The sequence below is a fragment of the Nyctereutes procyonoides genome, unplaced genomic scaffold, assembly GCF_905146905.1.
Source record: "Nyctereutes procyonoides isolate TBG_1078 unplaced genomic scaffold, NYPRO_anot_genome, whole genome shotgun sequence".
In the NCBI taxonomy this organism is placed as follows: Eukaryota; Metazoa; Chordata; class Mammalia; order Carnivora; family Canidae; genus Nyctereutes; species Nyctereutes procyonoides.
The window spans coordinates 6,940,569-6,967,908 of NW_026575047.1; the positions used below are offsets into that span (position 1 = coordinate 6,940,569).

General features: G+C 37.4%; 1 protein-coding gene across 1 annotated transcript in view; it reads left to right on the top strand.

Annotated features, from left to right (window-relative positions):
• The window catches only part of ZCCHC4 (zinc finger CCHC-type containing 4), a 48,348-nt gene that overhangs the window by 16,792 nt on the left and 4,216 nt on the right, over nt 1–27,340 (top strand). Inside the window, exons 4-13 of the mRNA XM_055326793.1 lie at nt 2,973–3,248; nt 3,690–3,770; nt 12,999–13,071; nt 16,788–16,938; nt 18,457–18,557; nt 22,879–22,938; nt 24,241–24,362; nt 24,591–24,666; nt 26,341–26,392; nt 26,915–27,059. Coding sequence (XP_055182768.1) covers nt 2,973–3,248; nt 3,690–3,770; nt 12,999–13,071; nt 16,788–16,938; nt 18,457–18,557; nt 22,879–22,938; nt 24,241–24,362; nt 24,591–24,666; nt 26,341–26,392; nt 26,915–27,059 — 1,137 coding nt within the window. The remainder of the gene's footprint in view (nt 1–2,972; nt 3,249–3,689; nt 3,771–12,998; nt 13,072–16,787; nt 16,939–18,456; nt 18,558–22,878; nt 22,939–24,240; nt 24,363–24,590; nt 24,667–26,340; nt 26,393–26,914; nt 27,060–27,340) is intronic.

The window sequence follows — 27,340 nt, forward strand, 5'->3', positions numbered from 1 at the left end:
TTCTTAATCTTTGTTGCTCTGTATGTGCCTTTTTTTTTCTGATTTTAAGATTTTCTTTTTCACTGATTTTGAATAATTTAATTAAGATGTATCTTGTAGTTTTCTTCTTGTTTCTTGTGCTTGAAGTTCTCCGAGCTTTCTGAATCTTCTGATGTAGTTTTTGGAAAATTTCAGTCACAATTTTTTCAAAATGATTTCTGCCATTTTCATGTATTTTGGTTCCTTGGTGTTTCATTTTGGATAATTTCTGAGGCTGTGCCTTCATATACACTAATCTTTTTTCTGTAATGTCTAAATTGCTGTTAATCCTATCCAAGGTATTTTTCAGCTCAGACAATTAAAAAAATCTTTAAAATTCTATTTGAGTCTTTTTAACATTTTCTATGTTTTTACTTAATAGGCTCATGCTTTTTTCTACCATTTAAACATATGGGGTATAGTCTTAGTAAATGGCGCTCATGTCTCTGTCTACTGATTATAGCACCTCTGTCATTTTTTTTTTTTTTTTTTTTTTTAGATTTTATTTATTGGTAAAAGAGGCAGAGACATAGGCAGAGGCAGAAGCAGGCCCCCTGAGGAGCCCGATGCAGGACTCGATCCCAGGACTCCGGGATCACATCCTGAGCCAAAGGCAGATGATCAACCACTGAGCCACCCAGGTGCCCTCTGTCATTTCTACTCAAACTGAACTGATCTTTTTCTCCCCACTAGTCATGGGTCATGTTTCCTGTTTCTTTACATGCCTGGTTGTATTTGATTCATTGCTGACAGTGTCAGTTTTACCTCGTTGTATCCTGGGTATTTTTTATTCCTTTACATATTTTTGAGCTTTGTTCTAGAACACCGTTGTTGCTTGGCTATAGTTTGATACTCTTAAGCAGGATTTGGCAAACTACAGATTGCAGGCTGACTTTAGTCATGCCTGTTCATTTACATTGAATCTGCAGTTCCTTTTGTGCTACAATCACAGAATAGGATGTGACAGAGAAACCAGATGGCCTGCCAAGCTCAATATTTATTACCCAGTCCTGTACAGAAAAGGTTCATTGTCCCTTACTTTTGAAGACTTATCTTTAAGCTTTCTGGCAAGACTGGAGCACCTTTGGGGGTAAGGCTCCCCCGTCCTGAGGTGGTTACACTTCTCAGTGCTGTACCTGATGCTTGTGTTTCGTGAGGTTTCTCACTTGGACTCGCTGGTAGACAACCATTGTGTACCCTGTTGGCTCTCTGGTGATTATTCCATCTGCTCCTTTCCAGTGATTTCTCTCCCTCACTTTGGGTACTTTCTTCACATGCATGGGCTGCCCAGTCCTCAGCTATAAAATTGAGGGGAGTCATGGCAAACCGTGGAGCACTCTCTCTCTTGCTTTCTGATTCTCAAGTGCTCTGCCCTGGGAATTATAGCTGCCCTGGCCTCCAGCACTTCTCTGCTCTGCCTCATGGGTTCATTGAGCTGTGTTTGGGCTCTCTGTCCCCGTGTTGCCAGCCCTCCACAGGCAGTAAACCAGGCAGGTGTACCCACCCCCTCATCTCTTCCCTTCTCTTGTTCACCGTTCGGGCTGTCAGTTGTCCCATTATGTTACAGCTGTACTTTCATATCTTTTGTCTGTTTAGAAAAGGTTTTAAGGGGCAGGATGGTGAATCTGGTCTCTGTTACCCTATCAGGGATGGATGTGGAAGTCTTTAGCCCTTAACATTTAATAACAAAAGGTAATAGTAGCAAATTCAGTGTTTCTGTTGCCAGAGAACGTACTGGTTCTTTTTACCACATTTTGTGTCTTAGGAGCCCTTTTCTCTCTTGACATTCTTACTTTGAATTACTATAAAAGTTTCCTCTAATATCTCTTCCCCTTTTCTTTCCAGCCGTAGATAAAGCTGTCAGAAGCACAGTTATCATGGAAATAGAAACATTTAAATTACTGGCACGATAAGCTTATTTCTTGCTGTAGCCATTCAGAATATCGATTTGTCACTGCCTTGGGTTCTTTGAAGTGAAGCTGTGCTTAGATATAAAAAGTTTTAAAACCCACTTTGATTCTATGTGAAGTTCACAGTTTTTACAGTGCAGTTCTAGAGGTTAGTTCAGTTGAAACCGTGTGACTCTCTTCTCAAACGCAGAATCCTTTAGTGTAGTATTTGACATGCTTAGATTTTTAGACATTGCCGACCCGCTACAGGCCTCACTAATGTCATTTGTTTTTCTTTAGTTTTCTTACCCTCATTTCATAGCTGGTACTGCTATGCAAAATCAGCAGTTTTAAAATAACGTACTGTGATTATTTTCTCCCTCTGATTATCTCTAATAAAATGAAAAAAAAAAAAAAACCCCAAAGTGGTAACTTTGATATCAGATAGGATGTCTTGGAAGAGATCAGATGGGCTATCAGTATTTTTTTTTTTTTTTTTTAATGCTTTGGATATTGTCTTGCTGTTTGGGGGTTGAGCTTTTTCAGAACTGCTTCCCTCAGTGCTGCTAAGAATAGAGGAACTTTGTAGGAACATTTTTTCTTTTAAGAGGTAATTTTTCTTGCTAAGTATGCCATAAAAAATTGAAGAATGATCTTAATTTCTCATTTTAAAATGACTGTCATACTGAGCCAGACTATTTAACACTTCAGAGTTAGGACACATGGATTCGTCAATAAATTTAAACATGATAGTAGAGTCCATTACTACTAAGTTGTTTGAGTAATATATTATATTCACATTTTAAATAGATATTGATCCTCATTCAGTGACTGAATTGGAGCATCTCAATTCTTATAAAATTGCTGATTCTTTTCTACTTTGTAGGTATGCAGCCAGACATAAATTCTAGTCAACATTCCACAGATTTTCCTTAACCTTTGTTTCTTTACACAGTACTCTTAGGAAGTAATAATATTTTTTGCATACTAAAAACAGCAAAAAGAAATAGTTTTTAAAACAACAAACTTGTAATATATTACCTTGTGTTTAATTATGTCTTGAAGGTACTTGAAGTTTATTGAGTTGCCCTTGTCTCAGAGAAAGTTTTGTCAAAGATGTCAGCAGTTGCTGTTGCCAGATGATTGGGAGAAGCATCATGAGCATCGGGTAGTAGGTGATATTTCTATCACCCAGTTAAGAAGGCCCAGTCAGCTTCTTTATCCATTGGAAAACAAGAAGACAAATGCCCAGTATTTGTTTGCTGATCGGAGCTGTCAGTTCTTGGTAGACCTACTTCCTACCCTTGGATTCACAAGAGTGCTCTGTGTTGGAACACCAAGGTATGCTATATATTTTTTAAAAAACTTCTACTATCCCCACTATCTAAGCTGTAAGAAAAAATAATCAAGTAGTTGTTTGCTATGTTCTGGGACATGGCATGCAGTTTTAAATATACAAAAGAAGTATAAAGCATGGTCCCTCTCTTGAGTTTGTAATCTATATTACATTTGAGAAAAAAATCCTTACAGATTTCTGATAAATGATAGGAGATTGCTTCTGATTTGATTCTTAAATTGTTTATAACTTTAGAGTTCTTGTTTTCAAATAAGTTCTACATTGGAAAAGCTGAAATCTTGGTTATATCTGCCAAATTCTTTTCAGTGTTTCATTGAAATACTAGAAATACCAGGAGAACATCAGTGGGGTTTTTTTGGTTTATTTGCTTATTATCTATGGCGTTTCTAATTCCTTATTAAGTTTGCTTTCATTAATTGTTTTAGGTTACATGAGCTGATCAGATTGAAAGCATCAGATGACAAGAAATCTAACATTAAAAGCCTTTTATTGGATATTGATTTTCGGTAGGTTTATAGAGTATGATACTTATTGTCATTCATTGTCATCTGTTTCTGTTTAATGTTTTTCTCTTATTAATTATTACCTATTACAATACTCTAACGTTCAGAGTAGTAATTGGTTAGAAGCCACCTTTTTAGTCATATAAACCCCCCCTTGTAATCTTCTGTATTTCAAACAAGATGGCAGTGGATTTCTTTCTTTTTTTTTTTCTGGATATGCTTCCTAAATTTTTTCAATGGATGTGTCTCATTGACTTGGGCTTGTAATTTAGAGATAAATTCTTACTGAATGAAATTTCTCTTCATACACTTATTTTTCAAAGATAATTCTGAACTTCTTCAAGGATTTTATTTCATCATGATGTTTTAATATATTTATTTTAATACTTATTTAATTTGTATTTATTTTTATTTGTTTTAATTCTTTCAATATATTTTATTTTAATGCATTTTATTTATCCTAATTTATTTTAATATATTTTACAAGATGATGTGCATATTGTCTTTCATTGGATGTAGCCTAAAGTCAAGGGAATGCCACCAGGGAATAGACAGGTCTTAAAGCAGAGGATTAATGAATAGATCCGAGTCTGTGGGACAGGGTTAGAATTAAATGGCATCTGATGTGTTGGGACAAACGGAGATGAAACTGGCAGAGGAGCACACCTGGAGCTAGCTCCCTGCAAGTGGTAATTTAGAAAAGCTCATGTGTCCATCCACAGTCTCTGGGATCCTATAGACTTGGATTACTCTTCCTACTTTCTGTAACTGTTTGAATTCCATGAGATCATGGTGAGTCTACAAAACACCGTGTTCTTAGTATCTTTTACCTGTTCTTGAATACATTGAAGGAGGCAAGCACTGCATTTCTTTTTACTTGATCTGATAGTCTGTTTGGCCAGTATCCCAATATTTGTTAGAGAGAACCTAGGAAATTACATGTGCTTTTCTCTCCCCAAAAACAAGGTGGACAGAATTCTGAAGTGTAAAAAGTCACAAGATGAAGTACAGCTTTTTTAATTTATTTATTTTTTTTAGATTTCCAGGTCAACTTTAGATTGTCTAATAAAAGTAACTGTGTTTCTCAGAAATAAGCCACACTTTCTGTAGCCTCTCATTCCTTATTAACAGGACTAGTACAGTTTACTAATCTCCACTTAACATGAGTAATGCTCAGTACAGTGGAATTCCATAGGTGATAAAACAATTTTTTTTTTAAGATTTTATTTATTTATTCATGAGGGTCACACAGAGAGGCAGAGACACAGGCAGAGGGAGAAGCAGGCTTCCTGCAAGGAGCCTGATGTGGGGCTCAATCCCAGGACCCCGGGGTCATGCCCTGAGCTGAAGGCAGACGCTCAACACTGAGCCACCCAGGCATCCCTAAGACAGACTTTTTAAAGAAAAACTCAATTTCCTTTTCTTAAGTTGGGATATAATGCACTGAAAACCCACCAAGTTAAGGTATATATGCCGGTGGTTTGGGGTATATTCATTACGTTTTGCACCAGTCACCCTTATCCAATTCCGGAATGTTCCCATCACACTGAAAAGAAACCCTCTCCCCACTTCCTCTGATGATCTGTCTCTGTGGTCTGTGTGTTCTGTGTGTGTTCTAGAAATGGAATCCTGCTGTACGTCCTAAGCGTGTGGCCTCTTTCACATGCTGCTGTGTTCATCCAGCGCATACTATCTAACAGGGCTGTATTAACACTCCACTGTATAGATGTATCGGATTCTTGTTGTAAATACCACATCCCTTTCCTTAAGAATGACTGTCAAATTACCGTAAAGGTATTATTTTAAGGGTAGAAGTTTAACTTTGGCGTTCTTATCAAAACAATACGGACAATAACTGGGGTTGGCGCTGAATGCTTGTCCTGTGTCAAACCCTGCTCTGCCTTAGTCAGTGCTCACAAGAGCCTCCCCTGTAAGGGAGGTGCTGGCATCCTCCTCATTTGCCGATGAGAAACCCGGGCTGTGGAGACGTGAAATAACTTGACCTCACAGTTCTGAGTGGCCACGTCAGGGTTCAGACCCGGTCAGTCTGGCTCCAAACATTAAGATGCCCTCCGGAAGTAACCTGTACATAAGCGTTTTTTATACAGCCCGTTTCTCGGTCGTCGTCCTTCTGTGTCTCCCCTTCTCCGCCTACCCCCGTGCCTGTTCCACGGAGGTGCATGTGAGTCAATAGTGGCTTTGCAGGTTACTCACATATTTAGAATAAGGCACTCCGTAGTCAGGCCCCTTACACTGGAGCCCTGGAAATCTGTGTCTGTCAGAGAGCCTAAGATACAGCAGGCCTCGGCGCACGCGAGCTCCTGGGCCTTGCCCACTGTTGTTCGCACTCCATCCTTCTCTCTCTACCTCTTGTTCTGTCTTTCCCTGGATTAGCTTTATGCTCCAGTTTACTTCACGCTCACTGCCAGGGATTTTGGCAGCTGCAGCTTTCAGCTTATGTAGTCCCAGCTCAACTGTCCAGGAGACAGAGGCACTCTTTCCTGAGCCCCAGCAGCATAGCTCCAGGGAGGGATGGCTCACCTGGAGTCATATGCCCGTTCCAGAGCCTTCTCTGTGGCCTCGCAGGTAGGATGCCCTGGCAGTCCTGACCAACTACATAGAGTGGGTTCACCACAGGAAACCCTCACTTACATAGGTGCATGAGAAACAGCAAACAAAAATAATAATCACATGTCCACAACCAAATTATTTAACATAATGTGTGTCAGTTGTCAGCAGCACCCACTTCCTACCGTTGGGACTTTTACCTCAGTGAAAATGGTACAGTGTTGTCTTTCTAATAGTATGGTTCTTTGAAGTTATCATACAATTTGTATTCTGATTTTGTTTAAGTCAAGCTTTTTTCAAGGTTTAGTTGCAGTGGGCTGGTTTATACACAAACTAGAAAAAAACTGACTCATCTTGACTTGTTCAAATTTGAAGGATCCTCTGGTTTACTTTTTTTTTTTTTTTTTTAGCTTTCTAAAGAGACATGGTCTTTAAAACTGTCACCCAAAACATTCTAGATTTTGGCTTTTTAGACCTTTTTAATGCATACAAACATTTTAAAAAGTAAGAATCATATAGTCTTTTTTTCCCTACCATATATCAGGCATATATTTTTTTTTTAAATTGAGGCATATTTCACATAGAAAAAAGAGGTGTTTAGTGTTATTCAAAAGGTTGCACAACTGTCACCATTATGTAATTCCAAAACATTTCCTTTAATAAGTGATCTCTCGGGATGCTTGGGTGGCTCAGTGATCGATCATCTGCCTTTGACTCAGGGCGTGATCCTGGAGTCCGGGGATCGAGTCCCACATCGGGCTTCCTGTGTGGAGCCTGCTTCTCCCTCTGCCTATGTCTCTGCCTCTCTCTCTCCCTCTCTCTCTCTTGTGAATAAATAAATAAAATCTTTAAAAAAAAAAATAAAGTGATCTCTTTTCCTCCTCCCCCAGCCCTTGGCGGCCACTAATCTACTTTCTATCTCTATAGGTTTGCTGCTTCTGGATATTTCATAAAAATGGAATCATACAATATGTGGCTTTTATTATCTAGCTTCTTTCATTTAGCATGATATTTTCAAAGTTTATCCATGTTACAGCATGTATGAGTACTTAATTCCTTTTTATGGCTGAATAAATACTCCATTATAATGATATAACAGATTTTGTTTATATGCTCATCAATTTATGGACATTTGTGTTTCTTCCATGTTTTTGCTATTTTGAATAATGCAGCTATGAACATTTGTGTACAAGTTTTATATGAATATAGGTTTTATTATCTCTTGGGTATTGGGTTAATTTGCGAGGGCTGCAATAACAAAATAATCATATTGAGTAGCTTATACAACAATAATTTATTGTCTCCATTCCGGCGGCTAGAAGGAGAGAGAGAATCTTAGGCTCAATGCCCAACACGGACCCCAATGTGGAAGCCAACACTGGGCTTGATCTTATAACCCAGAGATCATGACCTGAGCTGAAATTAAGAGTGGATGCTCAATCAGCTGAACCACTCAGGCACCCCTATTATCTGTCTTTCTAATGTGGTATCTCATTGTGATTTTGTTTTGCATTTTATCAATGGCTAATGATGCTGAGCATCCTTTCATATGCTTATGGGCCATTTGTTTATCTTTTTGGAGTAAGGTCTATTTAATCTTTTGCCTATTTTTTAATTGGTTGTCTTGTCTTTTTGTTGTTGTTGTTAAATTGAAAGAGTAGTTAATATATTCTGGATACTAGACCCTTACTAGGTTTATGATATATAAATATTTTCTCCCTTCCCATGGGCTATCTTTTCACTTTTGTGTCCAATTTTTCTCCTCTTTCTTTGGTTACTTGTGTTTTAGGTGTCATATCTAAGAAATGATTGCTAGATTCAAGGTCATGAATATTTCACAATGTTTTCTTTTAAGAATTTAATGATTTTAGCACTCACATTTAGGTCTTTGATCTATGTTGAGTTGTTTTTCATTTACGGTGTGAGGTAGGGGTCCAACTTCATTCTTTTGCACGTGAATGCCCAGTTGCCTCAGCACCATTTGTTGAAACAATTATTTTTCTCTCATTGAGTTGTCTTGGTACCTTACTAAAAATGAATTGACCATAAATGTATGCAGGTTTTTTTGGACTTTTAATTCTGTTCATTTGACCTATGCTTGTCCTTATGTTAGTTCCACACTGTCTTGATAACAGTTGCTTTGTAGTAAGTTTTGATACTGGAAAGTGTGAGTCTTCCAGCTGTATTCTTTTTCAAGATTGTTTTGGATATTGTGGGTTCCTTGCCTTTCTATATAAATTTTAGGATCAGCTTGTCAACTTCTATAAAAAAGCCAGCTTGGATTTTTATAGGGATTTCATTACATTTTTTAACTTGGAGGCTAGTTCTATCTTAATATTAAGTCTTCCAATTCTTGAACATAAGAGGTCTTTCCATTTATTTAGGTCATTTTTATTTTTATTTTTATTTTTTTTTAAGATTTTATTTATTTATTCATGACAGACACAGAGAGAGAGGCAGAGACACAGGCAGAGAGAGAAGCAGGCTCCCCGCAGGGAACCCGATGCGGGACTCGATCCCGGGTCCCCAAGATCACACCCCGGGCTGAAGGCGGCCCTAAACCGCTGGGCCACCGGGGCTGCCCTATTTAGGTCATTTTTAATTTCTTTAAATGATATTTTGTAGTTTTCAGCATACAAGTCTTAGCGTGTCTTATTCCTAAATATTTTTTTTTGCTGCTATTATAAATTAAATTTTCAAATTTCATTTTGTACTGTTCATTGCTAGTGTCCTGACTTTTTTTTTTTAAAAAAAAACTGTAATAAAATACACATAGGTTAAAATTTACCATGTTATTTAAGTGTACAGTTCAGTAATGTTAAGTAAGTTAAATACCTTCACATTGTTGTACAACTACTTACTGGAACTCTTTTCATCATAGCTGAATTCAAATTTTAATTTGAAAGATTTATTTGGACCCTTAATTTTTCATTTAAGCTATTTGTCTTATAGTTTTACATTTCTTGGGACTGTATATTTAAATCTCTTGGACAGAGTAGAGGATGTGCATAAAGTTATTTTGTAACTTATTGAATGTACTGATACTTTTTTCTTTCATACCTATAAATGTGTGTTTTGGAAACAAAAAACTGAAGGTGTTAATCAGCTTAGCTGCTTTTATACTGAGTCAGATCTGTAAAAGGTTGACATTGGGTATTAAGAGAGAGCTCTTTGGGGCACCTGGGTGGCTCATTCCATTAAGTGTCCCAATCTTGATTTTGTCCCACATGAGTTTCCCACTCATGGCTCAGGTCATGATCTCAGGGTGGTGAGATTGAACCCCGTGTTGGGCTCTGAGCTGGGTAAGGAGCCTGCTTGGGATTCTCTGTTCCTCCCCCTTCCCACAATAAATTAAAAAAAGAGAGAGGGAGCTCATTTATTAAAACACAGTAGTGATCAGAATGAACTGTATCTGTTGCCTGTACTCATGATATTACAGGGTATGGAGTTGATTTGTATTTCTCGCTAGGACCACAGTTAAATCAGGAATAAGTTCCTATGTGATACAGAGTGAGAGTGAGTAGTTACTTTTCACACTTTTTTGGTTTGTTGCCCTACCAAAGGTCTGTCCAAGGCTTCAGAGAACTGCCTCAACTCCAGTGTTACATATGCTATAAATATTCTCTTTGTTGGGGGGGGTCTAAGATATGAAGTTAACATTTGCTAAGATGGATTTTTAAATGCTCCAATTTTAGCATGAAGGATGTGAAGCTCTATTTGGCAAACTATCATCCAAATAAAGTTATATCAAAAAAATGAATTTCTTAGGTTCATTTCATGGACTAATTTTATTCAGCTCTTGATTACATTTCCTGTGTATAGAGCATGTTTCACACTTGGTAACTGACTCTCATTTAAAGAGAATGAATGGCCAAATTAAATGAATGTCCTTTTGCAGTTTTCAAGTGCATGCATTTCTGATTGGTTTTGTTTGCCTTATTCAATAGAGAGAATAATTCTTTGAGGCCAATTTCATTTTAAGAGGGTAATGTTCAGTGATTTTTCATAATTTAAAATATGAAAAATTATGCTCCCTTGTTTGTATCTGATGGAAACTCAGAGCTGAAATCTTGGCTTTATTCTCTCTCTGACTCTGCCCACTGCTGCCCAGAATGATTTGGACAAGTGTGCTAGGCTGAATTTTATGTAAATAAAATTTTCGTTTTTAATTTTTAAAAAATGACTATTGTGTCTTTGAGAAGCAATACAAAAAGGTGAAAAGGGAGTAGGAATATATTTTAAAAGGGATTGTATTTTCCTTTGTTACAAAGCAATGCAAGAAAGAAGACAATCCTCAAATGATAGTTGATCCACAGTGGTACTAATATTGAGATATACCTATACATAAAATAACTGATATTATGTATTATCAGTTATTTGGAATTTAGTTTATTTGGAAGACATTTGTTTATTAATAATTGACATTGTCCACAGTTTTTGGAATGTTCATCAGGTTAAAATATATAGTTTGAATGTTTTTCAGTTACCCAAACCTCTTATTTTTTCAGTGCAAATTTATGTTTTATGGAATCAGCAGATGTACTAAGTGTCTCAAATGATATTAAGGGGCATTGTACTTAGAATGAACAGCTGTTCTTCTGTCTCTACAGAACAAGAAGAAATGGGTTTAGACTACAGGAGGAGAAATTTTGATTGGACATAAGCATAATTCCCTAATATGAGGGGCATTAAGACATAAATCATTATAGCTGATATTTATTAAAATAGCAATGCCTAACATTTCAGCATATGCTATGTAGCTCCTTTATATTAAGCAGTTTACATACCGTTTCACTTACACTTAAGTTCTATGCAGTAGACACTATTATTTATTCCATTTTGTGGATGAAAAACAGGCTCAGATAGGTTAAATAACTCACCAAGTTAGGTAATAAGTGACACAACTAGTGTTTTCTTTTAAAGATTTTATTTTGAGAGAGAGTGAGCGAGCAAGAGTGATCACAGGAAGGAGCAGAGAGGGACGGCAGAGAGACAAGCAGGGAAGCTGCTTGGAGTCCTATGTCTCGCTCGATCCCACCACCCTGATTTCAGGACCTGAGCCAAAATCAAGAGTGGGATGCCTAACCGACCAAGCCACCCAGGAGCCCTGAGACCCAGTGTTTGATACCAGACTGACTGTAGAGCCTGTATTTTTCTTTAAGATTTTATTTATTTATTTGAGAGAGAGAGCAAGAGAGAACACGAGTGAGGATGGGGGAAGAGGCAGAGGGAGAGGGAGAAACAGGCTCCCCGCTGAGCAGGGTGCCTGACATGGGACTGGATCATGACCTGAGCAGAAGGAAGGCTGACACTTCACTGGCTGAGCCACCCAGGCGCCCCCTAGAGCCCATTTTAACCACGGTGTAATAGGGGGAGGATAAAGCAGGGCTTTCCACTAGGGGGTGAGTCAATTATGAACAGTAAGGGAGGACAGAGCAGAAGTAGAAGCAAAGTGTCACTCTCATGATTTGGTTAAAGAAGTTGTGTAAGTCAGCATGGGTCCCTGATTTTTTCCACTAGGTTATGAATTCTGTAGAAGGGTGGTGTGGTTCTTACGTGAATTGTTTATAGCAAAATTTTAGAAGTTCAGAATTCTATCATAATAAAAAAGTTTCTATATTATACAAAAAACTCAGAATTCACCAAGAACTAACAAGACCCATATACATAAATATGGGAAAGACGTAAAGACCGATAATACAAATACAATTAAAGAGTACAGAAAATTCCAGTCTTGTAAGAAATCAAATAAATGCCAGTTTAAACCATAATGTGCTATGAATTTTTAGTAAATTAGCAAAAATTTATAAAATGTTAATGCACAAAGCTGGGACTCTCATTCATTACTTTTTTTTTTTAATGTTCCATTTATTTATTCATGAGAGACACAGAGAGAGGCAGAGACACAGGCAGAAGGAGGAGAGGCAGGCTCTATGCAGAGAGCCCGATGTGGGACTCAATCCTGAGACTCTGGGATCACACCCTGAGCCAAAGGCAGATGCTCAACCAGTGAGCCACCCAGGCATCATCCCTCATTCATTACTGATTGCATTTTAAAGTAGGATGTTAGAAGAATAAAATGGTTCAGTCAGTAAATAAATATCTCTCTTTCCTGGCACTAATTCAGTAAATATGAAATGTACATACTTATTTTTCTTATATATTGAGAAGCATATTTTATAGAATTAATCTGCAATAGACAAGAAATGCTTTGTATTAAACATTTTTTTTGTTAACCACAGAAGATAATTAACAGCTGTTGAGCAGAAATGTTGATTCAGTATTTTTCTTAAAATTATTAAGTATGAGAGATGTATTTTAATTGCCAACCCATCTCAAACTTAAATTGCATAACAATCTATCAGTAATCTCATTGTTTCTGTATAATTCTATGGTCTGAAGGTATGTTGTGCATTTTATATTTGCGTCTTCTGTAGTTTTTTTCACTGGCTTATTGGGAACATAATTTAAGTTTGATATCTATTCATTATCACTGACTCCCTAGGATTTGGGGAAAGTATCCTTTATTTCAAAAAAACTAAGGAATGATGAAGTTGCTTAATTTATTAAAGGTGTGATTTCATAGTTTAAAATTTTAATATGTATTTATTTACTGTATAGCCATAACCGGACAGATAACTACAGTAATAAATTATTTTACAGGTATTCACAGTTTTATATGGAAGATAGCTTTTGCCATTATAACATGTTTAACCATCACTTCTTTGATGGAAAGGTAAGAATTATGACCGTTATCTTTTTTATTGTGGAAGAGCAAATTTAAGAGTACCTCCTTTCTTATTTGCTTAGAGTTCTTCAAGATCAAATCATGGCTGTTCAACCATTTATTGGTATTTATTTTTCTTCATCCACGGTGTGTGTGTTGAGCATCTAGAAGTGATTGTGTTATTCTTCTTCTGTGACTTTTTACCGCTTTTTGGATACAGACCCACTTTCCTACCAAGGCCCCAATGGCTTGGCCTTATCTGATCTCTGTCGCCCTCCATCTTATTGTTCCATGCTCTGGTGTTATGTTCACGTTCAGGATGTAGGACTTTCACCTGGAACTGGCTTTTCCATCATGAAGGCTTTTGCCCATGCTGTTCCCTCTGCCTTCTAGTCTCATTTTGCCTTGTTAACTTCACCTCATCTTTTAGAGCTCTCCTCCAAGTCACTTTCTCCAGTCTCCTCTGAGCCCCAGACAAAGTCAGGTTTCCTTTGTTGCTATATGATGCCGTAATTAAATAATTCTGTGGTTAGTTGTTTGATGTCTGCCTCCCTTGTAAATTTCATGTTGCAGTTAAGGGGATTTATAGTTTTATTAAACTAATTCTTAAAAATTAGGGTCGAAAGTGAACCCTAATCTGTGAACTCTGGGTGATAATGATGTGTCAGTGCAGGTTCATTAGTTGTGGAAAATGTACCACCTGGTGGGGAATGTTGATAATGGAGGAGACCATCCATGTATAGCAGGGGTAGCTTCTTTCAATAATACGATGTTAGTAATGTCACTATAAATAAACAACATAGCAGAGCTGATACTTCTAGTTTGAGCTCTTCGCCAGTCCTATTATAGAATAAAAACTATATCCAACCAAGTAATCATACCTGACAGGAAGTTGGCTGCAACTGTTTGAGATGATCAAGACTACCAGAAACACATATCCTTCTATGCATGTATATCAATTTTTTAAAAAACTGTGAGCCATGTAGAAGTATATGTTGTTTTAGGTTATTAATAATAGGACAAAAACCAAGCAAAACTAAAAAACTGTGTATCCAGACAAGGAAAACAAATTCTGATTGTTGGTTGGGATTGGAAAAGAGTCTCCTGATCCAGTCTAGCCAATGGTGTACTCCTTCCATGAGCCTCAGTCAGCATTGGGATATATATTTTTTAGCTGCGATAGCCGTGGAAAGCAAATATGAAATAAATAGCAGTTAGAATTAGACATACTTCACAGTTTCCCAAAGGGCTTATGTGGTCGATAATCTCTAGGATTTGGGAACCGATTAGATGAGTGTGAAGGAGAGAGAGGAATTGCAGACTCACTTGACAACAGACCACAGTGGACTTCTCAGCTAGGCCAGTAGCTGTGGGGAAGAGAGAGGTGGATTCTGTAGTCATTTCACAGATGGAAACGAGATTTGGTGGTACGTGTACTGGATGAGAAGTCAGAGATGACCTTGTGGTCCAGCCTGGCTTTGTATTTCATTCTTCTATGTTTCTCATGCCATACCATGATTTTGCTTTCTATCTTGAACAGTAATGGTGAGATAAGAGTGAAATGACATTTGAATACCTAACAGCTGACTGTTGCTTCTATTTTAAGAACGTAACTTGTAATTAGCCTTTTCCTAGGAAATTCTTTTTAATTTTTATTGAAAGTTTGTGGAATTACCTTATAAGTTTCTAGAATAATGGTTGGAATATGCTGCCAAGACTGAGCTCCACTTTATTTTTCCCAGAAGAAAATAATCGTCTAGCCCAGGTTTTCCTTTCTCTATATTTTAGGAGCAGCCTTAAATAGCACTGCAACTGTAGAGATTGATCTACAGAAAACTGTTGTCTTGGATGATTTTACTATCTGCCCTTTTTCTGCCTACTTCCTGAGTCAAGGTTTTCAGTGGAGCCTTACCATCCACTGATCAATCACTTGAGTATTTAAGCGTCTACCAGGGGCCTGTGAAGGTGTGCAGGGCGCTTTGGGGGACATAAGCCTCCATTGATGCCTATAAGCACTTCACAGCCCACTGAATTAAAAAGCAGGAGCTCCCTGCGCAGGATTTTCTCATAGAAAATCATACAGTCTTTAAGGTAATAGAAAATGTCATATACCTTAATGGTCAAGGAAGTTGAAGTATGTACAGGGGATGGTTATTTAAAGTGCCAAGCATTTTGGGGCTCCTGGGTGGCTTAGTTGGTTAAGTGTCTGCTTTTGGCTCAGATCATGGTCCCAGGGTCCTGGCTTCCAGCCCTGCATCAGGTTCCCTGCTCAGTGGAGAGTCTGCTTCTCTCTCTCCCTCCCCTCCTACACCTGCCTTCCACTCGCGGGCTCTCTAAAATAAATAGATAAATAAATAAATCTTTTAAAAAGAAAAATAAAGTATCAAGCACTTTTTAAAATGATGATTGAAATGAAGGGAAGAGTAGTTCAAGTACTGTCAACACTGGTGGCATAAGCAAGCCTCCGTTTCTATAGGTGGTCAACATTAGGACCCTCAGCAGGTCATGACAGGACCTCACACCATTGATTCTTACCTGCAAACAGACATACTCTATTGGTTTTTTAATTTGGCCAAGAGTCTAGGTTTAGTTTACTTGTTTATTTTTCTTTTCCTACTTTTAAGTCTAAGGAATTGGAAGTTTTTCAATAACAATGTCTGTACTTTAAGTCCTTGTTTGTGAAGGCAGGTTAAGGAAGTGCCAGGCAGCACTTGAAAAATGATTAACCTTCTTGACACGCCATCCCTTGCTCTAGGACTTCCAGTAGGAAGTTAATAAAGACTCTCCTGGGGAAAGGGGATTAGAGTGTTGTGGTTTTTTTCCTCTCATCAATTGAGTCTTCTAAATTGATTTAGTGGAAGAACAATATATATTTTATTATAAAGTACATATGGGTTTATTAAAATTTAAAATGCCATTAAGCTTTAAAGTCTCGGGCTATTTTGTATACTGTGTTGATTTGCTTTTTATAGATGAGTACTCGAAAACGACTACAAAGTCAGTAGACTGGAGTTAGTATTATAGGTATATCTCTTATTAACTTCTCCCAAAGCAGAAAATAATAAATATCCTAGACAGTGCGTAATGTTAATTTTACAATTACTAAAAACACTTCAGTTAGTCTGTTGGGAAAATGTGTTAATTGCATGGTTTCATGGCCTGGATAAGCTATTTGTTATTTGTGGACTTTCATTCATTTCCTCACCGTGCATGTCCGAATATGTCTGTCCTGTACCTGGTGCTCAAAAACATGTGTCAGGTAACTGGTAACGTGTAGCTCTTATTAAACTGAACTTGTGGTGGTGGACAAACCAGACAGGGAAAAAATAGGTCGTATTTGTCTTTGTGTCTCCAGTGTTTGGCTCAGTCCCTGCTTCTGTTTGTGGAATTGAATTTAGCGTTTTAGATAGTCTTCATGGGTAATGAGTTTTTCTCTCCTAGGTTACTAAATTTAGTTTTTTAATTTAACCATTTGAAATGTGTAGTCCTCTGATAGTGATGGTGTTTGAATTTGCAATTTTAAAAACCCACTTATCAAGGAACCCAAAGATAAAATCTCATGGGGGCCGAATGAGAGAGGCTTCTGGATGTCACTGAGGGACTCTGGGTGGCAGGATGGATGAAGTTTCAGTAGAAACAGTGGGACCGAGCCTCATGCCTTCTCCAAATAGGATGAAGTGCCTCCCTCTAGTCCTCATTTAGAAATGAATTTTTATTTGTTCCAGGCTGCCCTTGAAGTATGCAGAACATTTTTACAGGAAGATAAAGGTGAGGGAGTCATTATGGTGACAGATCCTCCTTTTGGTGGCTTGGTTGAACCTCTGGCTGTTACATTCAAGAAGTTAATTGCTATGTGGAAAGAAGGTCAAAGCGAAGGTGTGTAATTTATTACTTACTGCAAAATAAACATGTATCTGTGTATCTACTTCCTGTCAAATATTAGCAGAGCTCAGTGAATCAGAACACTGATAAAATATACATGTCTTGGGTTCTTGTGTTTTTAGAAACAGGCTTGTTTGAGGAGGTAGCAGACTTCATTAGCATGATACACTTTGCACTGTTCTAATCATGTTTTCAAAATGACTCGTAGATGAGTGTAAGGGAACATTATGAGGAATAGCAGTACACTGTTGTCATTTATTCAATAAATATTTACTGCGTGGCCCCTGTGTTCAGATACTGTTTAGGTCCTGGAAATAGAGTACTGAACTAGATGGACACATGTTCCTGCCCTCATGGATCTTACGTTCCATGTTCCTAAAGTCTCGTCCAGAGCTCCAAGAGGGCCCCCAACCTCTGACTCAGAGCTCTAAACTGTGCCATGGTTTGGGTAGGATGACTGGGTATGCGCTAGCCATGAGTGATTATCTGTGACAAATAGATACCACAGAGATAGAGGTGGGATAGTGGCTGGGGGTTATTATTCAGCTCAAAAGTGCCTTAGGCCTTCAGAGTATTTAATTAATTGTCTAATTAGCTGGCACAGTCATTTTTTTAGTTTCTCGCTTGCAAATTGAAAAACTGTAGGAGTGTCAGGAGTTTGTCATCAAGCTTCTCCTTTAATTGTGTTATGTGAATAGTGTGCTTTGGAGAGAGAATGCAAAAGAAATCTGAAACATGACTCATAGTGTTAAGTGTTCCACTTATTTTCAGTTCTTAATCCACTTATTAGAACAGAAAAGGTCAGTGTTAATTGAGGAAGCAACGAAGTGTTTAGTGGGCTTGAATTTGAGTTCTGGCACTTAATAGGTGCCTGAACTTGAACAAATTCCTTAAATCTTATGGCATCAGTTGCCCTGTCTGTAAAATGGGATTATTAATGTCTAACGCTAGGGGTTATTGTAAGGAGGTAATATATAGAAAGTACCTGGCATTGGGCTACATAATAGCTACATCTTGTATCTGTCATAAAGGTTATTTTTGACTAAGATTGTTTTTTAAGAATCTCCCATGCTTCAGGAAAGATCGACTCATCCCTGAAAATGGATATAACGAGTCGTAGCAGAGCTGAGATCCTGACCTAAGGCCTTCTGCCTTCTAGCCCATACTTCTTGCCACTGCATGACAGTGACCGTGGGGCTTCCAAGCAAGGCTCCTTGTCATTTCCCACTTTATTGGTGATATCTTTGCCTTTACTTAGACTATAGTGATATGCATGTAAGGATTGCTTTTATATACCCCTTGTAACTGTGTTTAGTTGTAAAAGCACATTTCCATTGACTTTTGGGAAAGGTCAAGTTGTAAATGACACTCTGGTAAACATTCTCTTTTGTATGATTTAAGTGCATTGAAAACACTTGCAGTTTCTCCTAATATTAGAGGGTTTGCAGTTACAGCTGTTTTATTTTTTTTAGATAACAATTTATTTTCTTCTCCTTTTTTGTGATCCATTAGATAGCAGTCACAAAGAACTACCCATATTCTGGATTTTCCCCTATTTTTTTGAATCCCGAATTCGTCAGTTTTTTCCAAGCTTCTGCATGCTGGATTACCAGGTATAGTAAAAATTCTGTTTTCTGACGTGGTTGACGAATGGATATTCCACTTACATAAATATTCTGATCAGACTATCCATCAATTTTAGTAAATGAAAATATTACTGACTATATTAAGCACTAAAATGGTACCATATGTAAATTAATCCTGAGGTTCGTAAAGGTAATTCTTAAGGTGTTTACTAAAAATATAGATTCTTAGGTACCAAAATAAACCTACTAAATTAAAATAAGAGAGTAAAGCCCCAAGAAGCCACATTTTACCAAGCTTCCCAGGTGATCCTGCAGCGCAGCTAGGTTTTAGACAGACTGACCTGACCTTTACCATCACCAGAAGATGCCATGGTACCCCAGGGTCATTGTTATGAACAGGGGTTTTGTTCAGAGGTTGTAGAGAAGTCAGTCGCTTCTTCTGGTCAGTGGAATGTCATGTACACTCTACTGTGCCACTCAGAGGATGCCAGGAGCTCTGAAGGGAGGTGTGTCCGTGGTGGCAGGGTGTCAGAGAAGCAGAGATGCTGAGGTCTGTGTGGGTGAGTGTGCTGATTTCAAGGTAAAATTGACCGGCTCTCCTTCCCGTCTCTGCCCTCAACTCCTTCTGCTTTAATATCCACTTTCCTGTATTCATTTCCTTGGGTTCTGAAGTTAACCTCGTTGTCACCATCACCATGTGTGGTCACCGAGTGGCCACTGCTTCCTCTATTGTAATAACACTTTTCTACTTGAGCTTTCTGGGCAATGGACTGCCTTTATAAAGGCTTTCAGCCCTGGCACGGAAAATATCTCCACTCCTTGTTCCAAGCTAGCACTTGGATCTAATCTTTCTAATCTTGAAGGCATTTACCATTATGAAAATTATTTAGAGACTCTGAAAGAAACAGTGTTACCAAAAAATGAGAGGACAGACCCTACCTGCGATTCCACCCCAACTAGCAAATATCATAATTTGACACATAGGTTTTTAATCATAGCAGATGAATCCGAATTCTACTTTCCTCACTATGTCTTATGCAAGTGTACAGTTTTAAATGTAGCTCCATAGTCTTTATGCTTTTAAACACTTTATTTTTTTTTTTAAAGATTTTATTTATTCATTTGACAGAGAGCACAAGCAGGGGGAGTGGCAGGCAGAGGGAGAGGGAGAAGCAGGCTCTCTACTGAGCAGGGAGCCCGATGTGGAACTCGATCCCAGAACCCTGGAATCATGACCCCAGCCAAAGGCAGACAGTAATCTGACTGAGCCACCCAAGTGCCCACTGTTAATCACATTATATTATTTGATTAGCAGGTTATATTTTTTTTTCTTAGATACACAGGTTGCTTTACCTTAAAGTACTATAAATAACACTACCATAAACATCTTTTATTCATATAATTTTTCCATATTTTATATAACTTCCTTAAAATAAATTTCCAAAACTGAAATAGAATTCCAAAAATTTCATTATCAAATTTAATGGACATTTTTATGGCTACTGAAGTATATAACAGGTTCCTTTCCAAAGTATATAGCACAAGTCCTTTTAACCTGACTTCTTGAGTTCTGCATTAGGCAAAGTCCAGATCATAATTCTTCCCAAATCTGGTTTACTTTCATTATTAGAGCACATAGTTTTCTGTTTCTTGTCTGAGGGGTACTTCTAGTATTGAGGTTTGCAGTGCTGAAATAACGGACATATCCTAAAGATGTTAACTAAATAAACTACAGCTGGCAGGAGCGCCTGCTGTCTTTGACAGTGAATAATCTTCTAGTACAATGTCTGGCACAGAGGAGGTGCTTAAAACATTTTGAATGAAAAACAGCATGAACTCTGGAGTTGAAAAGGAACTGGGTTTTAATCCTGGTTCTGCCACTTACTTACACATTTTATCTAATTCTCTGCAGCTCATGTGACCTGTTGAATGAGCAGAATAATAATATATCTGCCTCATGAGGTTTTAGGAATTATATGAGACAATACAGGAAAAAGCGTAGCCTAGTCCCGGACACACAACAAAATAGACTAAAGATAAGTGCTCCCAGCATTGTTGAGACCATTGGCATAATGTCACCGTTCAGATAGTCTCTGAGTGGGGGTAAAACTCTTCTTTGGGGCTTTTTTGTTTCTTTGTGTTTTGGTACAGTATATGAAACATTAAAATTGCAAAACATAAGATCCCTCAGAAGACTGTTCTATGCACATTTAGAAATGAGTTTTCACTGCAGACAAGAGCTTGAAATGGCGAGGAGGCCAAAGAAGGCAGATCCAGGGCAGCCCCGGTGGCGTAGCAGTTTGGTGCCGCCTGCAGCCTGGGGTGTGATCCTGGAGACCTGGGATCGAGTCCCACATCGAGCCTGCTTTTCCCTCTGAATGTGTCTCTGCCCCTCTCTCTCTGTGTCTATGAATAAATAAATAAAATCTTAAAAAAAAAAAAAAAAAGAAGGCAGATCCAGAGTAGAGTGGATGAGAGGTTAATGTGGAGAAACCAGCCATGGCTTGTTTTGATGGCCTGAGTTACTAGAACGGAACTTGGGGAAGTACTGGAGTCTCAGTTTTGAGAAATAGTCCCAAGGTCCAAGCTTATTAAAAATAATTCTACAATTCAGTGTATTGGTAAAAAAAGTTTCAAACTAGGCCATATCAGATAGGCCATATCAGGGTGAAAAGCGGTCTTTTTTTTTTAGTAAAGAGAAAGCCAAACTCTGAAAAGAAAAACTAGAATAAAAGCTGTGAAACAAATCTTCATTTTTCCTAAAAATCTTATCTTTCTACTAAAGACAAGAACACTTACTGCCCATTGCATGTGCAGTTGGAGAAACTGATTGTACCATATCTCCTATTGTGTTTATAAACCTTATTTGTTGTACCTCACCTTGATAATCTATTTTTCTTTCTCTTTTCTTCTTTCTTTCTTCCTTGAAAATGTTTCTGGATGTATTATTATTATCCTTTCTGAAACTTATTTTCTTCCTTTTCTCTCTTGTTATTTTAACCTGGTTTTGTAGCAGTTCTTTGTCTTGTATATTAGCTGTCTTCATCAAATGAAAAATTTGAAAGTCTCTTGTCCTCCTTCACAGGTTTTTGCCATAGACTGTGATTAGACCTTCTTTTTCACATTGCCTAAGATGATTATAAGCCCCCTAAACCACAATGCAGAAACAAACAAACAAACCCAAATCACTAAATCTCTTTTTTCAAAATACTTTTCAGGTAAAAGGAAGGTAGAAATGCTGCAGATCTTCATAAAATATAAATTATGTAGACTTCTTCAGTGATAAAGCACTTGATGAGTACAGAATAAAACAGTCATCAAAGACCTAGAAAAGCAAGAGTTTTATTAAGGGCAGAGTAGGAAGGAAGAATGTGATAATATAAGAAATTCTAACTCAGAGTCAGAAGTATGCGTCCTAGCACACTGACTTTTAGACGCTCTTTAATCTTGGGAGAAGTCAGTGTATCTTCTGGTCTCTGTTTCCTTACCTATAAAATAAAGTGATTGAATCAGGAAAGAGATGGCAGCTAAGTTCCACTTTTAGTGCTTTAGTGGGAAGCCTGATAAATTGGTAGCGACTTTCCAGAGAATTTGTTGAGAGTATCAGGCTTGGTGGCAGGGAGTGGTGTGTGATGGATTAGTGGTGTCCACCACAGGGGCCGGGCGGGGGTGTGGTGGCATTCAGGTCCTGTACTTACTGTATCTGAACTAGGTGGCCTCACTTCCCTTCCACTGTGAACGTGCTGTGATCTCTTGTTTCTCCCTAATGTCGGACATTTGTCTAGATTGTTAAAAGTAGAGCTTTGGGTTTTATTTTTTTACAGCTATCTTTTAAATAATTCTCCTGTGTAGAAAACTGTCTTTCGAGGTTAGTTTCACGTTCAGAAATGAAGATATTTTGACAGGGCTCTGGTGGAAGTTGGCTGATGGCGATATTTTGATACACTGAAACTAAGGAGAACACAATCCCGAAGGAGTTAGCGAACTACAAGTACTCTTGTCTTACTTCATCTTTGTTTCCCAGCAGGATGCCTAGAACATAGTAGGTGCAAAATAAATGTCTGTTGACTTGAAAGTCTTGGTTTCCTTATAACTAGTTTCAGTCTCATGTCACAGAAGAAATTTGCGTATAGATAAAATTAAAAGTTAAGAATCGCAGAGATTTTGTGCTTTCCCTCATTTCTATACAGTACTTCATCACATTAATCAGTTCCATGGGAGAAATTTTCTATTTGAAAATGCCTCTCATCATCATTGTGAGTGAAATGTCAGAGATAATGATGGGAAAATGGTGTATCAGCTCTACCACTAGTGATATGCAATTTGCAAAATTGTGTTTGCTTTACAGCGCTTCCATAGGACGTTTATTTGTGTGGATGAAGCTATGAAATATGGATGTATGTTAGAGGTACATTAATTTACCCTAGCAGCATGCGTTTTACATACCATATGTTTATAGTTAATTAGCACAACAAACCCACATTTAAAAATAATAATAATCTCAATTAGGTTATGCAAAATCAAGCAATCAACTACCTTCCTGACACATACATTTTCGACTCCTTGGGTAACCATAAAGAAATTGTTCTTTCTTTCCCTCTCTTCCATCTGCTGTCTATTGTATTACATGGGATATTCCATTTACTAGAAATCTTTCTAAGGCCCTCTCTTCCAACATTTGAAGATCTCCGAAAGGTTCTCTTGGGAAGATTTTTTTTTTCCCCTATGACATCCATAAATGTTCAAAATATCTTTGTTGAATTTAATAAGGTGTCATATATTTATTAAATACATAGAGGAATGCATTAGGGAATAATTGGGAATTTAAATCATTTTTAAAGAAAACTACATTAATATTTTAAGGTAGTTTTGAAGTAAAATCTGCTTTTATATCTTAGCCTCTAATAGGTGACATATATTCATAGAATTTTAAAGTTGGAAAGAACCATTAGGGGTGTAACGTAGGCTAACTTCCCACCATAATAATCCTCTCCACTAAATTCATGACAAGCAGTCGTCCGGCCTCACTTGAATGCTTTCAGTGAGCCAAGTCCTGCAGTCTTACAAGGCAACTCAATTTATTTAATAGCTCTAATCGTTAGAAAATTTTCTCATATTGAGATAAAATATGCTCCCTATTAACTTCTAACCATTGGTCCTACTTCTGTTCTCCAAAGCAATAAAGGCTTAGTCTAATTTCGAATCCACTGACACCCCTTCAGTTATAAAATAGCTATCAGATCCTTCCAGTTTGTGGTTTTCTGAATAAATACCCCCGAAATGTTAAACAACAAATCCTATTTATTCCCATTACTTTCAGTAGAAATGAACTGGTTTTATCAGTGAATGCAGGACTTCAAATGTGATCTAACCTCATGCTTTCCTTGTTAGGATGTTACACTTCTGTACAGGGCAGCTCTGGGCCAGCACCAGCTTTCATACGGTACGCTAGACTGTGGATTCACCGTGTTGACAGGAACCAGAACCCCCAGGGTTTTGGTTTTCATTTTGGGTTGGTTTTTCCACACTGTCCCTTGTCTAGCTGTTCTGAGTCTGTTGATAAATAAGCAAACTCTTGCTTTTAAGAATTTCTTCTTAAATACTTTGGTTTAACTCTTAGCATCAGCTTGTTCTTTATTGGTTAAGAAATCTTCATCGACGTTGACTCATTTGAATAAATTTTCTTTTTCAATTTTTTTAAACTTTCTAGGTAGATTATGATAATCATGCACTTTATAAACATGGGAAGACAGGTCGTAAACAGTCTCCTGTGCGTATTTTCACCAATATTCCGCCCAACAAAATAATCCTTCCTAGTGAAGAAGGGTACAGGTAAGATCCTAGTGAGGCCTTGAAATACATGAGTCATTGAAAATAAAGTTCCATATATCTAATATCAAAATGTTGTTAATACTGGCTCATATAGCTCTTCTGTTACTTTTAAATTTGGTCTATAATTTTATATTGAATTTGGATTGCACTCAATCTTTGTAATAATTGTCTACTCTGTGAGTCTTGCTGAGAATATGCCGCTGATTTATCTGTTTCTTTCCTCCCTAGATTTTGCCCTTTGTGTCAACGATACATCTCCCTAGAGAATCAACATTGTGAGCACTGTAATTCTTGCACCTCCAAGGTATAGGTTTCTATAGAATGCATTTTTATTAAAACATATTCAGTTTATTTTAGCTTACTAGTTTCATTACATTTGCTTACTGTTATTTTGATGATATAATTTGTATTACCATATTATCATTTACTAATTATACTTCAATACAATATTTTATTTCTAATTATAAAGTACAACAGGCTTTAAAAAATAGGTACCTCCATCATCAACAGTTGTTTGAATTCACTTTTTTTAAAAAAAGATTTTCTTTATTTGATCAAGAGAGAACACATGGGGGGGTTGGGAGGCAAAGGTAGATTGAGAAGGGAGCCTGACGCCATGGACATGGGATCATGACCTGAGCTGAAGGCAGACGCTAGACCAACTGAGCTACCCAGGCACCCCTGAATTCACTTTTATGTGAGACATCTATGACTGCTAAAGTAGGAGTATTACAGATAAGGCACGAGAGGAATGCTAAACTTTGTTGAGGGTAAAATTAAGATGCTTCAAACACGGTACTGAACTATAAGATACTCTCCCTATTCTGATGAAATAATAACAACATATACTATGTACTTTTTATGTGCCAGGATCTTTCCTACCATACATGGATTAACTCAGTCACTCTGCCCAAAGCCTGAGTAGATAAGTATTTCCCAGTTTTTATAGATCAGGAAAGACTACGGGGACATACCCCCTATTTATTGTTTTAAGGAGGTGGGATGGCCCTTAAAGGGACCTGTTTATTTTAACTAAATCCAGTCAGAAAGAATATGTGAGGTTTAGTTTGGCTCATATGCACAAATAATTCTCCAAAGGAAACGCTGTATTTTTATAACTATCATAAAGTATATTTTTCATAACCTCACAATTTTATGACTGGTTATACTTGTTTTTAACTGTGGTAGTGCATCTGATTACATGTAATTTCAATCAGTTTAGAAACTCTCTGTGTTCTTTATTTAAAAAAAAAAAAAATATGCCCAGGTCTTATAAATCTCAAAATGAGGAAAACGAAGCATCTTTATTTAGAGGTGCACACACAAATGGTAAAAATAAACAAAAGCAAGGAAGTGTCCATCACAGAAACCAGGCTAAGTGTTACTTGGTGGGGAAGGAGGAATGCTTGATTTTTAAGGAGCATGTGGGAAAGTGATGGGGGGACAGTATTCCTTAACCTGTTGGGATTCATCAGTGTGTGCTGTATAATAGTCATTAAACTGGACATGTAAGTGTCTTACATAGTTTTCTAGGTAGTTTCATTTCACAGGTTTAACATTACCCAAACAGTAGCCTATAATCTCTATCTTTTAAAATTATCTAAAGTTCTCAAATATGAATTTCACGAAGGATTATGCCGCATAGACACGTAAAAGTTATGAATCATTAATTCTCTTGAAATTTTCATCAAGTCCTTCTTTGTGTAGATTGGGTTGCTTGAACTAGAGTAGACTTTTCAAGATCATGTAGATAAATCCCCTAGTTTTCCAGTTAAGAAAATTGGGGCCCATCAAGGAGACGTTTGAGTAGAGTGGAGAAATGCATAGATTAAAATCAAAGTATTTAATTGTGAAGCCCAGGAAAGTGAGAAATAAGGAATGAATAATTTACACAGATTTTAATAAGACATTTTAATTTTTAATTGTGGAACTTGATTTTTAATGATGGATTAAACATAATTTAAAATTATTTTTGTAGGATGGCAGGAAGTGGAACCACTGCTTTTTCTGCAAAAAGTGTGTAAAACCTTGTAAGTATTTAAACTTAGTGTTTGAGAGCCTATGAAAACATTTCAGAGTTTTTCTTCACCTAAATAGGATTTTTATTTAATTGTATTTATAAGAGGAAAAAAATTAATATAGAGACCGGCATTGATTTACCTGCTTTCTAATTTTTGCAGTTACCAAAGTGCACACTCTCTCCTTCATAGGGAGACATGACTTTGTAACCTGTTTCAGTGTGGCATTTGGTTTGGCTTATTTTAATAGGGCTTTGTGTCACTCAGCCAGCCCCCATTGTGTCAGTGGCTCTCAGCTTATGACTCATTGAAGAAGGGCTGCATTTGTTGCCACATATCAGAAAGAAGTTAGCTGGGTTATGTGGGATTCCGACCTCATAACCTTGGCCTCTTTAGCCAAATTATAACCAGCAATGCCAACTGGTCACATTATCTGAACTAAACACTATTCATGTTTCCCTGTCATAAGGGCTGATCAAATGAAAAATTATATATTAAATGAACTTCTTCTAAGACTTAATTTTTATTTTGTAGCCTGGATCCACTGTAGCGTTTGTGGTCACTGTGCACTTCCAGATCATTCTTGCGGGGGCCCTAAAGAAGGCTGCTTTATTTGTGGTGAATTAGACCATAAACGTAGTACTTGTCCTAAAATTACTACATCTAAGAAAGTGAACAGGTGAGTTGACTTCTTTTATTGCCTAGAAAAAAAATTTCCTTCTGTGATTTGTATAAAGCAGTCTTTAAAAGTATGCATTAAGGATTCAGAAGTGCTGAATTACTTGCTGTCTTTACTGTTATTTATTGTTTGCATAGATGAGGGGAGTGTGAGTAAAAGAGCTTAACATTTTTACAGGTAAGACATGAAAATCACCAAAGTATAAGGTAGAAACTGATTAACTTTATATGTCCTGTGGGTCATGTGAAATTATAATTTGTAGGGAGAGAGCCCAAGCTTTA